This window comes from Nicrophorus vespilloides, unplaced genomic scaffold (genome assembly GCF_001412225.1).
Source record: "Nicrophorus vespilloides isolate i.1.1-1 unplaced genomic scaffold, Nicve_v1.0, whole genome shotgun sequence".
NCBI classification, from domain to species: domain Eukaryota; kingdom Metazoa; phylum Arthropoda; class Insecta; order Coleoptera; family Silphidae; genus Nicrophorus; species Nicrophorus vespilloides.
In genome coordinates this window covers 41309-64580 of record NW_017099833.1, presented here as the reverse complement: position 1 = coordinate 64580, position 23272 = coordinate 41309, and the positions used below count along the sequence as shown (strand labels likewise).

Genomic DNA, 23272 nt, shown 5'->3' with positions numbered 1-23272 from the left:
TACCTATATAGCGGCAGTTGTGAGTCTATCGGTGCGGATTATCAGTGAAAATTAATTGGTAATGCATACAAAGGAACGTGCAGCATTAAATACCGTCAACATATTGTTCAAATATTACACTGTTCAATACATTTCAATTTCAATTTATTTATTCAATTTATTAATAATTGGTCAGAATATATCAACATTTATTTACTACAGAGTAAGACCTCCTTTAGCGTTTCCTCGATTAATCCTGAATACTTGATACAATGCGGTCTACTCAAAGTCTAAGAAAAGCTCTTAATTTACTATATGGTAATGTGACTTGGTTTAACGCTGTTTCGTTTAGCGCTTGTCGTCTAAGAACGTTACATCAGCTCTCACTTATCCCATATATAAACCATAATTTACTGTTAAATTTATTAATTTAAGTTACTTCATGTCCTTTTACAAAGGTGATGATTTCAAAACTCAAACCAAATTAAAAAAAAACGTATTACAGTAAATGAAAGTTGCATATTAAATCTGTAATAATATATTATTTAATTATTTTCTTTTCCTCATTCTTCTGTTTTTAATATTTATATATTGTTATTGTTCCATAATTAAATTTATTTCCCGAGCGGAAAGACCTCGGTCGATAGCCCTTTGTAAAGCATGTTAATATTTCTTTTTTGTTAATTTTTGTTAGAATTTATTTACTTATTTTTATTATTTAGTTGTTATTATTATCATTTATTTATTTATAGATTTTTTTTTTTTTGTATTTCCTCTCTGGCCAATAAAGTATTATTATTATTTATTATTTAAATATAGCTATGAATGTCTAATGGAAATGTGAAATAATAATTGAACAATGTATTTGTTGTTTCTTGTAGAATTTCCCGATGGAGGACATGTCATCAACGGTGGACGGTGGACTGGAAAGTAATGTTAAAGAGGAGAGGAGACTAATGAAGCGAAAAGGGGGTTGCAGACGAAGAGGAGGCTTTTAATTAATATTTGCTGCGAGTGGAGTGCGGTTTCGGTGCGGTCGGTGGGGGCTGGTGTGTCGCGCCTAATTAAAAGGGAAAGAGAAAGGAATTCGCAAAAAAAAACATGACCGAGATGGTGCTGCTGCCGGAAGTGAACAGGAGTGAATTCGGAGCGAACAAGAGCGGCTTCAGCAGGTACGTGAACAGTACTCACCTGTCGTATTCGTCGTCAGTGTCGGTGCTGGAGGAGGGTAGATCCTTTCTGCTCGGCCTGTTCCTCGTCTTCAAGACGACCGTGATGCTGATGATCATCATGGCAGCGCTCTTCGGAAATCTCCTGGTCATAGTCTCCGTGATGAGACACAGGAAGCTGCGCGTCATCACCAACTACTTTGTAGTTTCATTGGCTTTAGCTGATATGTTGGTGGCGATATGGGCGATGTGCTTCAACTTCAGCGTCGAAGTGACTGGAGGCCGTTGGGTCTTCGGCTACTTCATGTGCGACGTCTGGAACTCTTTAGATGTTTACTTTTCGACTGCATCTATTCTACATCTCTGCTGCATCAGCGTGGATAGATACTACGCCATCGTCCAACCTCTGGATTACCCTTTGATCATGACCAATGGCAGACTCGCCTTAATGTTGGCTGTGGTCTGGTGCAGCCCGGCCGTTGTCTCCTTTCTACCCATCTTCATGGAGTGGTACACCACAGAAGAACACCTAGACTTCCGCAGAAAGAACCCACAGGTCTGCTCATTCACAGTGAACCGCCCATACTCCGTAATCTCATCCAGTGTCAGCTTTTGGGTTCCGGGAATGGTGATGATATTCATGTACTACCGCATCTACGTCGAAGCTGACCGTCAGGAACGCATGCTCTACAGGTAAGCAGTTTTATTTTTTTAAGCAATTCTCGAGAAAAAAATATTTTCTTAGAAATATGCTTTTTTTCTTGAGAAATTAAAATGAATGAATGAAAAATGTGAAATGAAGAGAATAATTAAATATTATTCAGAAAATAAATATGGTTTAAAAATAAAATAAATTATAATCAAGTGAGCAGTAATACTTTGGTCCTACCGGAAGTCCCGGGAAACTCAAAAAAAGTTAAATTATTAAATGAAAGAAGTCAAATCAATAGTAAATAGGTAAACCAAATTTTAATTGTATTCTTAGAAATATGCTTTTTTTCTTGAGAAATTAAAATGACGCTGATGTTATAAAGAAATTCGCAAGGTTACAAACTTTGTAGTTGTAATACATATTATTATTATTTGTTATTTAAATATTATATTGCAACAAACATAATATAAACTTAACATAATATCAAAAATAAAAATATGAAAATTCTCAGAAAATAGAATTAAAAGTTAAAAATCAATCATAATTATATTTTGGTGATAATCTTAAATAATTAAGAGAATGCAGTTAAATAATATTTACATTTATGGAAACAGTCAAATTTCGCAGCCAAAGTTGAAAAATGTGAATCAACTGCAAATCATCAATTTTCTCAATAACTATATACGACACAATTATGAGCAAGTAACTTAATGCTAAATGTTTTGGCTTTGATGGTCAAATCTGAAATATATAATCTAGTGGAAATCTTGTAGAAATCTATTGGAAGTAATATAGAAATCTATTAGTAGTCAAATATATTTACATATTAAAAGAATATTAATCAATCAAAATAATTAAAAAACAGAAGGACTTTGGTAGATAGCCTAATGTTTGTAATTATATAAAGAGAAATTTAATGATATTAAAATAATTTTTATTTTTTAAATGAAAATTATACTGATTTAGCAAGAAGTGTTATTATTAAGTGAACACTGTTGAATGCAGGAAAAAGATTTCATTTAATGTTAATGGGAATGTCTTTTTACGAGAAATAAAACAAATCTTAAATACTATGTAAGCATATTGGCGTATTCAAGTATTTTATCCAAGAAAACAATATATTCACATTAATTGAATATACATGCACGACAATCTTAATAAATGAAGAGCAGCGCAATGCGCGAATCGATATTGGAAAAAGTTATCACGGCCAAGCGAAACACAAAAGCTCGGCATGGATGGAACTAACTTCCAGAATACAAAGCAATATTTAACAGTTCGAAAACTCCTCTGCTACTCACACCGCTCCATCTCCACCACCGCCAACCACCTCATTTCGAGTTAGGAATATTAAGCACTCGGAATTCGCGGAATACAATTAACAAAATTCTCTGCTTTTGCTAAGCAATTAATCCAATGGATTCGGTATTTACTCACAATATTATAAAACATGTCAGCTTTCGTAAAAAACATACATAAAACAACTTCATTTGCAGAGTAATAATTTTACACAAATGGGTTTGAAATTTAAGTTCTAAATATCCATATTCATATATGTTTCGAAAGCTTTGGAGTTGTTGCACATGCATGCATTACGCTGTACAACAAAGAACGAACGGAAAAGGGATACAGAGCATACATACAACACGAAGTGCGCAATGCGAGGCTGCTCCACAATTTACGGCGTTCATAATTAACTGGAAAAGCTGCAAAACGGAGTGCACGCAGCTTGTCGTACTCCATGAAAACAACCTCGCATCTCGTATTTACTCTTTTGCTTTTGTTACCATCGCCCCCTCGAGTAATTTTCGTGCAATTAAATTCAATTCACACAGCGCAGGCAATTGTTATCATTCAGAGACTGTTTTTGTTTTATTGGCCTCTCGTGAATGTTCGAGTGTTGCTCAGTTGAAATGAGTTTTTTTTTACACCCATTTTCCGGAATAATGAATAAAGTGGTCGTTTGACCGCACATTCCTTTGATGATTATATTATATATACATATTTTGCATATAATTATTGCAAAACAATGTATCCACGGCCACGGCTCTTGTATAATCCTGCTTACAGCAGTGTACGAGTGCACGAGTCTGGGGTCCTTGGGCTAACACTGTTTGAGAGCCCTGGTCTATTACTGTTAGAGCGCCCTGGTCTAACACTATTTGAAGGCTCTAAGCTAACTTTTCCGATTGCCCAAACAGTGTTAGTGTTAGGACTTTGGAATATCCTAACACTAACACTGTTCAAGGGCCCTGGGCTAATAATGTTTGAGGAGTCTGGAATAACACTGTTTGAAGAGTCTGTGATAACACTATTAGAAGGCCCTAGCTAACACTGTTTTAGGACTCTGGGATAGTAATGTTTGGACTAACACTGAGTGAGGAGTCTGGGATAACCATGCTTTAGGGCCTTGGGCCAACACTGTTATAGAACACTGGTTTAACACTGTTTGAAGAGTCTGGGATGACACACTGAATCAACACTGTTGAGGACTCTGGTCTTACACTGTTTGACGCCCCTGATCTAATACAGTTTGGGTCTCTCAAGTAACAATGTTTGTGGTGGTCTTTTTCTGCGAAGGGGACCCTGGGTTGAAGCCCACAACGACCATGCCTAAATCCGTCCCTGCTCTAGCTTGATCCAGTTTAGGTTTAAACCTGCAATACTTTTAGTTTGTTTTTTTTTGTGGGATGAGAGACATTCCTGTTATGTGCAATGATTATGAATCACGTTCGCGCTGAACATGCAAACCTGGTCACGAACCGAACGAGGAACTTCTTCCTCTCGCCCTCCCCGCTTTTTCTTTCTCTTTGCCAAACAAAAGGGACGCAATTAGCTGGGCGTTTCTGTTTGCAGTACACTTTCGGCCGCGAAATTGCCAAAAAGTTTAATACCGCAAAGTCAAACGCATTATTTATAGACGTGACTTAAATAAATCATAGTCGGCGCAGTTAATTGCTTTTCCGAAATATTTACCTAACTTATTTGAACGGAATAAAAATGTACCGGGAAAGTAACGATTCATTGTAGTATAATTAATACGTCGCTTACTCACTCATCTCTTGAAAATAATTAGCGTCTTCTCCATAGGGAGTTTACTAAGAGGAAGATTTACAAATTTCATGAATCACAAATGCTTTCCAAGAATTACTTTACATTAATTTCATACTGAATTAAACGAATAAACGTACCTTTAATATAAGAATGCAAACCAGTTGATCATAATTATGCTTGTAACCACATTTAAATGTGCGTGACTATTAACAGTAAATCTGAACCAACCAAATTTGGTTAAATAATACGAAGCAACCACGACAATGATTCATCCAAATATACCTTGTTTTTTATATCCTACATTTGGCAACAAAAACTGGTGAAATAACCTTTAGAAAATGAAACTCAATTTACATCGATGTACATTATACAAGGTGTAAATTAATTCTATAAAGATGACACATCTTTATAGACCAGTTTTATTCAACTTTTTTTTATCTCACAATACACTTGAGACATTAAACTTATTTAATTTCGATATGTAACACACTGACTGAAAATTACTGTTATAGAAATCTAAAATTAAATAAAAATATTAAACCAATAATGAATCTTTAATGAAAACTTAAGAAAAATAATATAAATTAAATCAAAAATTAAAAACTATTGTGAAATATTTCTTTCGTACATTTATGTATGACTTTCACAAAGGTTGATAATTTGTTTCTTACCATATCAAAAAGCAATGTCAAATTATCTGTTTCATCACATAATTATTATACTCAACTTGATAGAAGCAAAATTAATAAATATTTAAAAGTTCTCAAACTAACAGTAAATTGGCGTTACACATTATTATTAGGCAATATTTATTAGTCACATATTTGTTATAAATTATATGTATAAAGTAATTATTAATATATTTATGATTCAAGTAGACCAAATCATATTTCAAACCCAATTAACAAATTTTGTAAGACTTTGATCATCCTAAAAACTAAGTTTGAAAGTAAATATATATTTTGATCAATACATTTTTGCATAAATTAATAAACTCATTAACATCAATAAAGGGTGTCTGAAAATATTAAAATCAATAATACTTTGAATATGTATTGTAGAAACATTAAAAATTCTATAAATTATTAATATTAATCAATTAATTAAGATTATAGAAGTTTATTAATTTTCTTATAAAAAATGTAATAATTTATCAGTGTATGTTAATCGTTTAAGTTTATTAATTTTCTATAAGAAATGTTCTTATTATATTATAAGAAAACAATAAATTCACATATATTTCAGTTTCTGTAAAATTTTACAAGCAATAATTCAGTACAATACATCTTCATTCATTTTGTAATGGAAATTTGAATAAAAATTAATTTATTTATTCCTAATGGAGTTTTGTAATATTCTAATTTATAGAAGAAAAAAATCAATGGAGATTTAAATAAAAAATATTTTGTTTACTCAATAAAATTTTATTAATTTCGGAATTATTTAGAAAAAATATGAATTAAAATTTATATTTTCAGAAATATAGTTTAATAGACAAGATACGTGTATAAATACCAAAATTAATGAATTTATAAATTATTGACTTAATATGTTATCTATAAAGGAAACACAAGAATATGATATGATTGGATGACTTAAAATATATCGCCAATAATAATTAACAAAACTACAAAAAAATGAGAAGTAATTTTTTTAATTTCCAAATGATGAACTTGAATAAAAAATTAACAAAATTGGAATTAATATTAATAATGGTCATGTTTATTGAACACTTTTTATTTTTTATTATAAAAAATGAAAGAAGTAACAATTTTTAATGATAAATTGTCTATTACTGATACTACTAAGAAAAAGTCATGTGAAAAGGATTTTGAAAAACACAAAATATTTCACTAATAACGATTAAACACATATATAAGATGAATGTGTTATTATTGTTTATATTTTTTTAATTATTTGAATAACAATAATATAAATATTTATTATTTAATATAGAAGAAATTGATAAACACATTTATGGATCAAAAGATCACATCGGGCTAGAAAATCTCTAAATTTTCAGTTTAAGAAACTTTCAAATGTATACAATTTTAAGATTTACAATAAGAATTAGGTTTTAATTGAATCAAGTAAATTTCTACAATGATGTTATTTAAAGGAGACGCATTTTATCAACACCTAGCAATCGGAAATAAAACGCTCGGCATGCCAAGAAATAAATAAAAGAAGTAACAGCTCCGAGGTCCTACTACTTTCACATCGCGCTAAAACAAAAAAAAAAGAAAACCTATTGCAATACGAAAACACAATAACACATTATATGAGAAAACCGCAAGGTTTCAGACATTATCTATTTAAACCTGACGTTTGCTAAGGAATGCCAAGTTTTAATTTTAACCGGTCAATTCGGTATATTGTTGTCCTCCGCCCGCCGCAGTTTCGTATCCATCAACGCATCAATGGTTAAAGCCGAGGAGGACGTCTAACGGACCCAGGGCAACCGCGATAACTCTTAAAAGATTGATGTTGCATCCCTTTCTGCCCTTCAACCTCCCTACCATTATCCCTAAATTATTAACGGCGCTGCAAAGCATCTCTCTCTGTGTCTATCTCTCTCTTGAACTTTATACTGCGAACGAAACAGAAAACACTTAGGCAGCAGGGACCTCCAGGTCACCAAACTCAAGTTTATTTATACTCCCTTCTTTTATCGCCTGTTTTATTGCATTGCACGTATGAATAAAGAACGGCGACGGCGACGGCGGCGGCGACAAAGGGCGAATCTCGTAAAAAAAGGGTGTAAGTATGCGGGCTGACGAAGAAAAGCGAGTATTATTATTGTCTGCTGCGCGGGGCTATAAAAAAACTCGCTAGACGGGAGGAAAATATATTGTAATCCCTCAATTTACGTGAGTAATTGATTCCATGAAAATAAAACGTAAATGGAATATGTTTTAAATAGGAATATTTATCACATCATTTATTCTCACTGGTTTAAACCAAAGTTATTTTTTGAATATAATCAGTGCTTAATTAACATACATTCGATGATCCGTACATAATTATTATTATGTTATTAATAGTTTCAAATGTACTGGCAATAAAGTTTATAAGTAGATTATATCACAAACTGACATTAACTTATAAAGATGGATCCAATTTTTAAGTTGATAAAATACACTAATCATTCAGAAACCAAACAAAACTTTATTTATTATTAAACACTAAAATAAAAGCTTAGTTTGATTTAATCACCAATTCTTTTCTTAAGATGACGTAACAATAAGCAAACATTTTAATTCACACATGTAAATGAATACTCTCATTACACAATAGAACTTAAACCAAAATTATACTACTATTACAAATATAATTTATTGATCCAATGATAACAGTCCGCTAGTTTTATTTCATTTTTCACAAATATAATTTAAAAAACACGTATATTTAAACACGTAAAGTTAGAGCTTTCAATTTTGACAATAAATACTGGTAATTTTAATAAGAATGAAGAAAATCTATGTTAAATTTATTTTTCTTATAGTGAAACCCATAAATGCCGGCGCAGAAAGCCACATTCCTACTGCAGGGGCAATATTTACCAAAATTCGATGAAGTTTGAAGATAAGACATAAGATCCCTGAAGATTAATGTCTGTTATCATATGGTGTAAATTCTTAAGCATCGGTTCAAAATCGGCAACTATTTAAAGCATTGTTGCAATGTCCAATGTAAATTTGATTATTTAAAAAAATCTCGTGTAGTAAATAAAGATATTACTGTATATTGAGTATATTTATAGAACGAAAGAGAGATCGCAAAATTGAAGCCGTCGTATTGGAAAACACCAATCGTTTAATAAATTCTCCGCTTTTATTTTCAGTCTATTTGAAGTCGCCGTTTGTTTTTGTTTTATTCTATTAAAGGCGCATTGATTAACTGCCGAATTTAAATAACCCGAGCCAGACTTTATTTAGGTCCTCCGCTAATTGATCCTTCAAAATTCGTCGATATTATTAAACATTCGTTTTTTTTCTACATTTGGACGTAAATTATAGTACACAATACAACTTATTTATTCATTCTTATACTGTTTGTTGCATTGTCATCGGTTAAAAATTAACAATAATTAATTTCCAAATTATGCCCGAACAACATTTCATTTATACCTGATATTTTAAATCATGTCATATTTTATGTAGATGTTTTGTTTTTACATTAACAAATTTAAACTGTAAATGATACAGTATACTTCATCTGAAATGTTTTCTATATCTTCCTCTTTTCGTAGCCTTTAAGCGCCATCCTTCTATCTGCAATATTTCTCCATAATTTGTAATTATTGCATTTGAACCAGTTTTCTACTGCATCCTCATCTTAGCAGTCGCAAACAGACTTGTCCGATTATCTAAAATTTCCCAAAATTCTAGTGGATCGTAATAAGTTGAACTCTTTTTTGTGGCAATTTTCTTTTTTTTTTGGTAAATCTCCCTTTCTTTTAAATATACTAATGAAAGCTGCTCCAACAGAAATGTCGCATTTCGAACTATCTGTAACTATCCTAGATTCCTGGGAATATTTGTCTCTTTCGATAAAATCTAAAATTTAGTTATCTATTGGATGGATCCTTGAATCCATATTGTTTTCTCAATTTGTTTTCCTTCAATATTTTTTACAACATATAGTAATTTCTTCATTTTCCTACATTTCTTATTCCTAATAAATACTGAGTAGCTTTCTCTTTTCCTTGATCCTACACCTGTTCTACCATATAAATTAGTTCTATAATACCTTTATATATCATTTAAAATTATTTTGTTCCAAACCTCAAATCCTTCATACCATATGCTCCTAACTTAACACCAAGTAATTTAACTACAGCAACGAATCTAAAAAATATGGCTTATGTTTTCTCTGGATTAAACTTTAATTTCACTGATTGGATCAAATCTTCTAGTCCTCTAATCCATTAGCTCTTTCCCTTAGTCTATTATAATTGTTTTATTTTGCCAAAATAAGAGTCTTACTAGAATTCCTCGTTTTTCAAATATTACTTCTATGTCGAAAAATAATTTATCGCTAGATTAATTAAATTCCTTCACTAATCACTAACCCTTTTATTATCAAAAACGGCAATAATATCTAAAGAAACTATACCCGCATAATTATTCTCTTCCTAATTGAACTAATTTTTCAATATCACTAACTGTTGATACTTTTACTGAAATTAAACTGATTCTCATTTATAATTTTTCTTTGCGCCATCGAATATTCTATCTAGATATTATTACAGAATCATGATACATTTTTTAGATTAGTTGGACCCCCATTAAATAATTGCTGTTTTCAGAATTTAGGGAAAAGAAATCAAGTTCAAACATTTTTCAAATAATTGCAAAAAAGTTTCTGGTTGTACATCAAGTATTCTTGTAATAAATTCAGCCCTGTGACCCTGCAATCCAGTTTTTTTCTTTAATCTGGCTTATTTTATACATGGAGAAAGGTCAATCTGGTAGACCTCTAATCCATTTGCTGCAATTCTCCTTATGTTCAATATCCAACAATACCAGTTGATTCAGCATCCTCGCTTAAGTTAGCTAATAATTCTAAATATGTTGCTTTTTTAAATTATTTTCTACGCAGTTTCCCTTTTGCTAAATTTGTACAAAAATCTCTCCACTTCCCCTCATTTGTCACTCTTATACTAAATTAATCTGCGATTTTCTCTCTCTTTTTGAGGAGCAGCAACTGAGTCTGTAGTTTTCTTTTCTCGTTTGAATTATTTTTGAGATTTACTACAGAACAGATCTGTTATTTTTTTACTAGCTAATATGGTAAGTATTTGCAACCGCAATCATAAATTGCCTTGAGGTCCCACAAAAAAAGTTGGTTCAATTCAATCATAGAATTTAGTTATTATTATTTCTTAAATATTGCGACCGCGGTCATCTGGGAAACTGATTCCCCATAAAGAAGATTTAGTATTGAAATTTATTTTGCTCAATTAAAATGTAGTATATTTTGAAATTTTTAAACCAGTCTATAGAATAGTAAATCGGAACTTATCAAAACGGCGCTATACGAGGTATTGTTGAATTTGGTAATTTGATATTATGAAATGATATCGTTTGCAGGGAATTATGGATAAGCGTACACGACCCTCGTTTAACTATATAATGTATCGTTGTTTAATGTATAACGCAAACACTCGTCCTGCGAGCATTCAAAGAGGCGAGGTCTATAGTATATAATAATAATAATATTATGGAACCGTATGTGTGTGTATGCAAGACTTTTAGGTTATAATGAAATTTGGCCATTATTCCCACCGAACAAACCCAAAACTCCATTACATTGTAATTAATATATTATGAACCACTCATATATGTTAAATAGGGAGACAGATCGATGCGGTCCCAAAACGTACGAAGCATAACATACACACACACATATATTGCAAAATGAATTAAGCGAGAATGGAATAATAATAAGTTGTGAGTGGCCTTGACCTGTGGCATTTACATGTCACTCAATCGATGACGTTTGCGGTAGGTCGAAAAACAGAGGCGAACTTTAATAAATAAATTGTTTAATGGTGCATCCACGTACGTCGGACATGCGACGTAAATTGCGTAGTTTATAGAGATGCATACAGCTTACTTGCATTTATACTTGTAAACACAACGTACTAAATATAGAGACATGCATTTATTTAATTTGGTATACTTGCCACTATAGCTGTCACTAAGTTGTATTTTTAGAGGGAGAAGGAGAGAACATTGTTTATTGCAAATTTAAATAACGGTGCATCCACATTTAACTTGTAACTTGTGAAATAAATTTAATGTATATGGGTTACTTGCACTTACAGTTGTAAACATAGACATAGAGTTGTAAACAGAACTCTTACTATGTTTTATTTTTAATAATATAATTCATTGAATTTTTTTTAATATCGTATAATTTTATTCACAATCAATGTGAACATTGAGTAAATTAAAGATCGCGGTTGACATTAAATGGATAATCTTTCCCGGTGGATAGTTACCATTATGATATATTTTTAATTTTTAGGTTGGCTGTCGTCTTGTAGGTTAACTTCAGTATTATATTGATTCTCTGCGATTCCACTATTTCATTTCACTGCGAATCTGCTGCTATCCTCAACACTGTAATTGTCCATCGACTTGGCTGAAAGTCCATATGCTGAACTTCATTTATTTGACTGTCCATCTGTGATGAACGATGACCCTATTGTTGCAAGCACCGAGAAGGCTCACAAAGGGCCTGGCTTGACCAGGATTCAAACCGGCGCCGGTTCGATCGTGGGTAGGGTAACTTAACCATTCGGCTATTATTCGCCGTATTCATTGAAAATGAAGTAATTTGCATGGGTTATTTGAATCTACAGTTGTAAACATAAGGAAACAAATACAGATAAATAATTTATTTAATATTGTACACATGCTACCACTAAACTGAAATAACTGTGGATAATATACACCAGGGTGGTTTCATAAGTTTGGAAAGCGAAAAAAGGAATTTTATGGATGGTTTTTTTTATACCATATTTATAATTATTTGTTGGCTTGCAAAATAATTGACTTTTCGCTTTTTAGTAAGATTTTTTCCACGTTTAGAAATAGATGGTAGTCTGCCGAAGTTAAATTGTTAAAACGACACTTGGGAAATTATAATTCGCATAATTTTGTTATCAAATGCGGCACCCGTCTTATACAAAGCTTTTTCATCTTTAATTCTACATGCAAAATATGAAAAACTCGTTCTGTTGAAATCCCTATGACATATGAAGATGTTGCAGTTTTTGAATCTTCTACGCTTCTAAACGTCCACGTTTAAATTCTAAAGTCCATATGAGGATAGTTGAAAATGAACGAGCAGATTGGTATGCATTTCTGTTACCGATAAACTGTTCAAAACAAAGAATTTTATCCTAGAACGAAGCTCATGTTTTTCTATCTTAGAAACACATCTACTTTAAATGGTTGGTAAACAATAACTGAGAAACAGATTAAAATAAAAAAAATACAATGTGTTTAGGACAGAATATATTAAAATGGCGGAGAAAAAAATAATTTTATTAATGGATTATGTGTGTCGCTTTCACGACTTTTCAAACTACTCTCGTATATTAGAAACATAAATTATTTAAGTTGGTATTCTCATTATATTTGACATTTATTATCTTTAAAACTATATAAATATATAGCATTAAAAGCTTAGAGCCTTCTAAATGTATACACTTTTTAGTCTCGATGCATTTCTTAAATTATATGTTAAAACATAAATCAATAAAAAAAATATTAAATCTAAACATATTTATTAATAAATAATTATTGTAATATGTATTGGAACAATAAAATTACAAAATAAAAAGTCAATTAACAAAAAGTCTATATTTTGTCTATATATATATATTATTTCCCGTACTGAAAATCTGCGGTCAATATCAATTTTAGGTTACTTATTTACTGATTTTGTTAATAAGTGGTAGTAAAAGTATAATTTTGTACATACTTTATGAAATTTATAATAATCAAAATTGACTTTAGGTTGATGAAGAATAATTTATATTACATTTTTTTTTTGTGTATTAATTGACTACTAAATGTATACATTGTAAAGTTGTCAACACTGGAAACTACGCTCCTACGTAAAATGATGACTCCAGAATTGCGGTGAGTCTAGATCTAACGGTGGAAGAAGACGGTTGAGGGCTCTGGTAGAGGAGATATTTGTGTGCTCCAAGAAACGTGGTACTCTGAGGAGAACAGAAAGTATTGAGTTCTTCTTTTCAACAAAGGGAAGTGGCAGGACGTAGACTTTGTTGATCAAGCAAATCTATATTAAATTGCGAATATCTTTACTAACATAGTCATTATCAACTCGAAAAAAATGTTAAAATGTTAGTAAATGTCACATACAATGAATTATTATGAAAAATATAAATTATATTAATAGCCAATAACTATTTATAAACTATTACCAAGTTAAAAGATCATATATCAACACTGCAAACTTATTTGATTCTTTACTATTAATACATGTGTCAAAAATGTTTTTATCAGATATGAAATACAAATAAAACTTTATTGTTTTCACAATCTGTCAAAAATAGTACAAATTTATTTCAATAAATGTTGTTTTAGCAACATTGAATTAAATTTCTTGCGAATAACAAATAACTAATGTATCCAATACGAATTACTATTAGCATTTGCGTGTACACAATAGGCAATACAGATGGTATTGTTTTCGCGTTCTCACGGAATGCCGGCACGCTTAATTGAGTCTGGTGTGTAAGCTCCAATTTCACATCTGGTGACCTCCGCCCCTACCGCCGTCACCACCACCAAAGCCACCTCCGTATTTACATACAAACATGCCGCACAGCACGACCAATTACCCGCACCAAAATGACCACAAATAAGATTACGCGAAGCGGAGTAATTTAATACTCGATAGAAATAATTGTCAGAGGAAATCGGAACGCAATTAAATATTTTGCTGCAGCAGAAGCGAAGCAAAATGAAAAAATAAAATGAAAAGTAAGGGTGGCAATTTTATGAACGCCGCCGCCTAATTGATATTAATTTTTATCAATCTATTTTATATGATTCTTGGTGGAGAGATACAGATCAGACTAGACAAACATTTGTTTGGATGCGCCGGGTTTATTGTTTACATTTATGCCGCTATTTATAGATACTTCAGATATATTGTTATGGCCAGACACGTCTTAAGGAGTTTCTATATAATAAAAGTCCTTAGAAATTGATTGGACATAATAACAGATCATAATCAAGGTAAAATACCAACAATATAGACAAATGCTCGTTTGAATGCGCCGGGTTTATTGTTTACATTTATGCCAATATTTATAGATACATCAGAGATATTGTTATGGGCAAACATGTCTTAAGACATTTTGATATAATAACAAAAGTCATTGAGAATTGATTTTTTTCCCGGGAGGAGAGGAAAACCTTGCATATGGATCACGGTGGATTTGTGGTACTGTGGGATTTTTACCCACTAAAAACCTCTCCTCTTCTTCGTCAGTATTCTGGTCCTGTTTGTTAATACTGCTCTGAGATGTTGATTGTCTCACTTGATAGTCTAAATCAATGTTGGCTTCCACTGCCATTTTCCTCGTTTTCTCTCTCCATTCTCCTCTGATCTTCTTCCTTGTTAGAGAGTACGTCTAACACATACCTTGCAATTACGTTCCATTTGTCGCTGTTCTTCAGCAGTTTACTGACAAAATTCTGCGGGGTTAGAATAACTCCGAGGTTAGCTTCAGTTACATGCTTTCTTGCAGCCCACCTGCAACAACTGAATAACGTATGCTCCGGGCTGACAAATGGAAAGTTAATTCCCCGTGGTTTCTATTAATCCACGGTTTGATTTCTGGGATGAGTCATCTAGTCCAGGCTCTATTCTCTGAAGTTTGCCATTTTTCTGCCATCTTTGCCACAGTCTGTCTCTGGCATCCGTTTTGCTAGCGCCCGTTGACCTCTCTTTTCTCTCTGTGGCAAGTAGTTCTATAGGTGGCACTCCCGCTATTACTTGTACAGCATCTCTTGACATTGTCCGGTATGCACTGCATATCCTGATTGCACACTTTCGCTGGACAGTTTCAAGCAATCTTCTATAGCTTTTCACCGTCGTCGCTTCTTCCCATACAGGAGCTGCGTGTAGCATTACAGATTGCGCCACTGCCCCCAGCACTCTTCATATGGTTGTAGTGGTCTCCGCTGCACGTACAGCCACTGTCCTGATGTGATTGGAAAAAGTCAGGCTACTATCGATATGGACCACTAGATATTTGATAGCTTTCTTCGGTGTTATGTTTATGCCTGACATTGTGAACTATATTGTGCTGACTTTCCTTCTTCTGATCAGCAATACCGCTTCTGTTTTCTCCGGCGCTAGTTCCAGTCTTCTCTCAGACATCCACTCTTGGATGTTACGAATGGCCAGATTTTCCCTTTTCCTTTTCCTCTGTTTTTGCCACAGCGACTACTGCAAGATCATCCGCGTAACCGATGGCTGTTACGCCTGTCGGCTGTTCTATCCATAGGTGGGGACCTAAAACAGAGCCTTGCGGTACTCCGCTGTTTGTATGCATTTCAGCTACGTCCTGGACGCTCGGGATCTTTATCGTCCAGTGTCAATAGGACGCATAGCCTTCTGATGCTCCTGAAACCCGCTTTTGCCTCCTATGTCAACAACCGCTTTAATGGCACTTTTGGGTGTTGTTTGCCACTTCTGCGGGTATTCCGTCCGGACCAGGGGCTTTTCCATTTTTTAAGCGTCCACAGGCATAATCTAGTTCTTCGCTAATAAATGGGGGATAGATCGCATCCTCAGCTGTAGCTGCTGGTGGTAGTTCTATATGCTTCGGGAACAAGGTCTCTGCGATTTCCCATACTTTTTGTGCAGTCATTCCTGCCGTCGGGTTTCTTGGTTTCAGCTTCCGCTTGACTATTTTATATCCTTCGCTCCACAAATTACTGTTCGTACCTCGCATATTTGTTCCCAGCACTCCCTTTGCTTATCGCTTCTTTTAGCATACTCCTAGCTATTCTGAGTGCTTCTTTTTCTTCTGGACATACGCCGCCGCGTGTTCTACGCCTCTGTCTCTGGAATCTTAGTCTACCTGTTTGTAGGCTTGTCTTAGTTCTGATATTTCTGCAGTCCACCAATACGCATGTTTCATGTGGTGGGTACTTGGCCTTCTTCTTGGCATAGCAGCATCGCATGCTTTTATTACTGCTTCCATACGGTACTCCACATTTTCTAAGTCTGTCAAATTTTCCCGAAGTGACAGCCGGAGTATATCTCCGTTGAGCTTTCGTATAATTGGGAATTGGAATTGATCGGAAATTATATTAGGTCACATTCAAGGTAAAATTTCAACAAAATTTAACTTTTATATTAGATTTACAAGAAAATCACTATAGGAACATTATCAAAAAATATATTTATACTTTCTTTCAAAATTTAAAGTTCTTTATTATTAATAGATCATTAATATCCCATGTGGAGTAACCTTCCTGGCCCATCTTATGTCTGTACTTTAGAACTACAAACAACAAAATCTAAATAAACTTCATATAAAACCAAATAAAAAATCATATTTTTAAACCACAAAATATAATACATACAAAATCAAAGAAAATATGTTTACTTCATTTAATTATTAATTTCTCCACATCTCTTTATGTGAATAAAAAAGCATACCTTTTTAAAAATACAAACCCTAAATCATATGAATACTCTTTGGGTTAGTAATTATTTTTTAATTTACTTGTACTTATATAAGTAATTATAAAAAACTGAACTAAATAAAAGTAGATTTTCTATTACGACAATTACGATATTACAAGTACTCTCTAAGCATCTATGAATTTGTGAGTAAACTAATTATATTAAAACACATATATGTTATTAAACAGATTTTGTAAATCCTAGCAACTTAACATTGTAAACATATCGGAAGTACTTGTGCAAATCCCAACTAAAAGATTGACAAGTACATCGTAGATTTGTCAAGCAAGTGTAAAACTTGTACTTTCATAAGTTATTAGAACTAAACCATATTACTTATTACTAAAGCAATTTCTACCATTATCTACGGCAGCGGTTTCCAAACTGGGAGGCGCGCCAAAAATTTTAATAAATTAATTTTTATACCATAATATCTTCAAATAAATAAGACGTGTCTATATTATTTAATCTATGAAAACAATAAAAGGTAAGGGAGGCGAGAAAAAAAAATCGGGGAGGCGCGGAAAAAAAAATTTTTTTCGGGGAGGCGTAGTAGCATAAAGTTTGGAAAGCGCTGATCTACGGTATGTATCTACGGTTTTGTCACTAAGTGTAAAATTTTAAATACTGCTTTTTCTTACATAAGAAACTAAACCATTATTAAAAAATTGGCAACAGAACTAATAACTACGCTGGATTCACTGAGATATAACTGTTATTTTCCAATTTTTGCACTGATAATAAACTTCGATTATGTGTATGTTTATTTTTCTTCTCCAAACATATCTGTTACTCTTTGCTTTGTGATGTTTCCATTTCGAGATCGGAAGAGTCTACACTAAATCCGACCTTTTTTTCTCTCTTTACGATCCATCATTTTTTTCCCAGCTCTGCAGATTATTTCGTTCGGCGAGGATTAGATTAGTGGAAATAACAGGAAGCATGAGACTGCCACGACCTCAACGACTATATATTAATCGATAGGTGGACGTAAATACCGAACCGAAAATACAAACAGTCTAAAAATAAAACAAAGTAATGCATGTCAGTATAAATGTATGTTCACATGTTTTGATTATACCTATATTTATTTTATGTCTTTACAACTGCATCAGTAAATATAAAATGTATAAACGACTTAGCAATTATTTCAAAAAACATATCTAGCTTGTTATCAGACATATTTTCGTTATTATGTTTTTAATTATATATCAATATTGGTAATGCGATATACGTGCATTGTTAGTAACATATATTTTTTGAAGCTTATTATTTTTAATTATGTTGTAGTAAATCTATACTATGCCTGACATGAGATATAATAATCATCCTACATATTCTGTATAAGCCGGTGAGCCGTGTTGAGCAAAAAATAATAATTAAGCTAACTATTGTAATTATATAAAATAACATACATTCATATACCAACTTAGTAAAGTCAAAGAAATCCATTAGAGATTACCGATTTTTAAAAATCGGTTTTAGTAATACATTTGTAAAACCAAAAATAATTTTAAATAAAAATTAAAAAAACATTTTTAGATACAGCTTCGATTAGTCTGGATTCATTGAGCAAAAACAAAAATTTAAAAAAATAGTACAAATGATTGCTTTTTTTCCTTTGATATGGTAAAGTTTCTTTTTGTGCGGTTTATTTTTATGTGGTATTAATTTCCTCGATTAGTCCGGTATATTGGCGAAACTAAATTTTCCGGACAAGTAATTTCTGTATATAAACATATTTTATTTTTTATTGATAATACTTTTCTAAATCTGAAAAGGCTAAGAAATTTGAAGATTTTTGAAATCATAATAATTATATTTTTATAAAGGGTATCCCAAAATTAACGCAAGATTTGAATTAAATAGAAAACACAGGTTTTAGTCTTCAAGTTGTGATTTTTTTATTGAATCATAAAATACATAGGTTAGGGTTATTTATGGAATAACACATCGGGCAAATGGCCTCCACTGCTTTGCTGGCACATACGCACTCTTTTATCGAAATTTTCCATGACCATTTTACATAAATGTGGCTGAATATCGTTAATGCAGCGTTTAATTTCTTCCTGTAATGCACCATAAAAAGAAATTTAATGGTGTTAAATCACAAGATCTAAGGGGTCAATTCTGATCACCGAAACGCCTAGGAAATGTCTTATGCAGTAATTGAATTGTTTCACGGGCTGTATGGCATGTGGCATCATCTTATTGAAACCATATGTCGTCTATATCAATATCCAACTGGGACAGAAAGAAGTGTGTTATCATTTTGCGATATCGAGCACCAGTAACAGTTACTGCTTGACCAGCCTCATATTAAAAAAATGGTCCAATGATGCCTCCAGCCCAAAATCCGCACCAAACACTGACACTCTGTGTATACATTTATTTTTCGACAATCACATGTAGGTTCTCCGGACTCCAAATGCGGCAATTTTGGCGATTAACAAAGCCATCAAGGTGTAAATGTGCTCATTGCTTAGTATGATTTTGCTCGAAAAATCAGCATCCTTTTGTTGATGATGAATAATCCATTCAACGCCCCATTTTTACTAACTCTAACCTCTCTGCTGCCAAATTGTTTATTTTTTGGGGTTGCCAACACTTTACTGCACAAATGACACCAAATTCAAATCTTTCGTTAATTTTGGAACACCCTATATAAACAAAGAAAAAATAAAATTATTTGTTAAATATATTACTGGTTTTAATATTTCTTGTAAAAAATAATAAAATACTTATATATTCTGTTTTGGAAAATGAAGACATATTTCAATTATTACCAGGAATAATACCAGGAACAATACCAGAATAAATGTATCTCTATTCATATTGAATAAGAGCTTGAACAATGTAATTAAGTAAAATTCAATTAGTACTACTGCTACGTTGCTAAAGAGAAATATTTCAATGTTTTAAAAGTATATAAAAATTTCAATAAGTTTGTATGATGATATATAGATGGCACCTCTATCGATAAATCCATATGTTTTAGGAAGAACCAACCTTCAGACGAAGCCTTTCATAATTTCATGGCTACTTTTGTAAGTTTGAAAACAATGGAAATCTGAATTTCAAGTGTTGATGAAACATTGGTTTTTGATGGGAAAAAATACCGTTCATGAAAAGCAATGGGTTGATAAATATTATGGGGATTCTTGTCCATCGAAACAAATGGTATAGAAGTAGTTTGCTAATTTTAAACGAAGTCGTACAGACACAAATGGTGCTGAACACTCTTCGCCCAAATTCGCCAATAGTTGCAGAAAACATAATAAGTCCGCAAAATGTTTTTGGCCGATCGTAAATTGATGTTGCGTGAAATAGTTGATACTCTGAATATATCAGAAGTTAGTGTATTCACCATTTTGCATGAACATTTGATCATGAGAAAGCTTTATTCGAAATGGGTACCGCGTTTGCTCAAGAGTGGACCAAAAACAACAACAAGTTGATAATTCCGAGCGCTGTTTGGAAATGTTTAAGGGAAATAAAAAGGACTTTTTCATGCGGTATGTAACAATGTATAAAACCTGGATCCACTACTATATTCCAGAGTCAAAGTTAAGGCCAAAGAACGTTTTATAAGAAAGGTATCGAAATGTTAGAGAAGCGTTGGAATAAATGCATCACTCTTGATGGTGACTATGTTGATGAATAATGTCGAACTTATTGAGTGAGGTGTTATACTGAAGAAAAGAAAAATAATAATATAGAGGTCCATCTTAAGAAACCAGTTGCTTTTATTGGATCTATTAACACATAGTTTATTTTGCAAATTATTTTTCATTGTTGACTTAATATAAATCGAAAAACAAATTATATAATTATGACGACATTTGGTCAATCAACTTACGTTTTTTATAAACAATTCTGAACTATTAAATAAAAGTTTAGATGGTCCAAATTCGGCAACCCGCCGCTATAATTGGTGAAATGCTTAACGAGAATATAGTTTTTTTTAGTTTTGTTGGTAAATAGTGATTTTTTCATTGTGATATAAATTTTCTAAAAATTATTTATAACTCTTCCGTTGAACGGTGAACGATCAAAAGGGTGATCAGCGCTGTACACTATGCGAGTAGTTTCATTACACTCTATAAAGAGAAGGAGAGTAAAAAAAAATATATATATACACAAAACAAGAGGGAGTGAGAAATATATGTAATGGAACCCTCATTATTAATTATTTTTAGAATTATGATAGGGAGTAATCGCTTAAAATCGAATCAATAAGTTTAATGGCACGTTCGTACGTTGTCCGCGGTTTGCACGTATTGCATAGCCATGTAATATATAAATATTGGTACGTTATTATATTGGTACATGAGAGAAGTGTGGAGAGAGGAGAGGTAACTCAATAGCGAAAGGATAATGTTGCGATAATCACGAGCAACGGGATTTTAATAACGATGATTAAAGAGCTTTGGCATCCACTTGCAACACCCTCGATTATTCATCGAGGGTCATTAACTTAATTGGTCGAAGGCAGAACTGAATAAAAATTTTGCTGGAACGTAGGAATTTTCAGATAATTCATTTAAAAACAAAAACAAAACATAAAAAATACCTTGGTTTCTAAACGTTATTTCAGTTTTACTTTCTTAGACAAATAAAAATAATAAGAAAAATATATAACGGGAGAGCCTAGGTAAAACTACTTCTTCAGAGTCAACTATTAATACAGTTTTCAAATACTCAGTTTTTGCTACCTCGACAAAAAAATAACAAAAAAAATATACTATCTACTCTCGCTATGTTCATAGATTTTTTATATATGATAATTGTTTTTTTTAAGCCCAAATAGCAGAGGCTTTCAGCGGCTTTCTAATGCGACAGTTTTATGAAAATATCGTTCATTTATGTATAGAAAATAATTATATATTTACAATTTATTTTTAGATTGCTCTAGTTCGAAATGTAACCGCACTATACTGAATCCGGATTGATGAAAGCCACATTATTGCTATGGATATTGCTATATATGAATAAAAAAATTATAAATAAATAATCACATAGGCTTCAAGGACGGATTATAGATTTTCACATTAAAATAAATGAGGATTGTACATTAGTTTCTGTTTTAGAATATTCCCATAGACTATTCGAAAACTGAAGTATGTTTGACAACTGAAGTACAACATATTGATGTATTATATGTAACAAACTAGCAAATAAGGATGAACTTAAGAAAACTGATAATATGTGATATGAAGGCCATCCTTTGAAAGTAGTTTCTTTGATTGGACCGATTGATGCATATATAGATTTTCATTTTTATATAATCTTAATGGTAATACTTCCCTTTTTCTCGATTTATTGTTACTTTTAAATTTAAAAAAAATATGCAAGTGGTCCAAAATTAGTTGAAACAAATTCTGTTTTCAAATATTAGGAAACTGAATTATGTTCGGCAACCAAGGTACAACTTTACTTTATTTGGCGTATTTCGATGATGAATACTGCGTAGATATTGGACACGTTCGAGACTGAAGGAAAGCAAATCGTCCAATATCCTCGAATGCCCGTGCATTATTTAAAGCACGATCGCCGGAAACGGAAGCAGGCGATATATTCGCAAATCGATATGTACACAGAGCGAGCTGGAAAGAGGCAGAAGTGAGAGCGAGAGAAAGGAAATAGCGAGAGAGAGACAAAAGCATATGCACACTCCGGAGAGATTCCTGAGCAGCAATTTGCATGTATACAAAATTCAGAGTCGGTGCCGATGCTCCATTCTTCCGTATCCTACCTTCCTTCAGATCCTTTTCTTTTTCTTTCCCCTTTTTTCATTTCCAAATGCTACTTTGTTCCCTCTCAGTTTTAAATCCCAGACACTATTTGCTGATCCGCTCCCGACTTCACAGCCAAAATGGATTAGATTGCTTCTCTTTGTATACAAATCAAATTTTAGTTTGAATACAAATTTTATTTTATTTACCGAAGTAAAACTGCATAACAAATGAACGTATGCAATTTATGGTTAAAATAGAAATATATTTGTTATTATTTTCAAAAGTTGAAGATGATCTTACACAAATTATTTAATTCAAAGAAATTGTTAAGCGCCAAGGTTGTACCAATTATCCTGTCATGTTAGTCAAAGTTACGTGAATCAAAGTTGTCTAATTTTGGAAGAAATTGTCTAAATTGGTTTAAT

General features: G+C 32.4%; 1 protein-coding gene across 3 annotated transcripts in view; it reads left to right on the top strand.

The window, feature by feature from the left end:
- LOC108565738 (octopamine receptor beta-1R-like) overlaps positions 1-23272 on the top strand; it is a 54149-nt gene that overhangs the window by 7153 nt on the left and 23724 nt on the right. For all 3 annotated transcript variants that reach the window (XM_017925335.1, XM_017925333.1, XM_017925334.1), the window contains exon 2: positions 861-1841. In XM_017925335.1, coding sequence (XP_017780824.1) covers positions 1081-1841 — 761 coding nt within the window. In that variant the 5' untranslated portion in view covers positions 861-1080. The remainder of the gene's footprint in view (positions 1-860; positions 1842-23272) is intronic.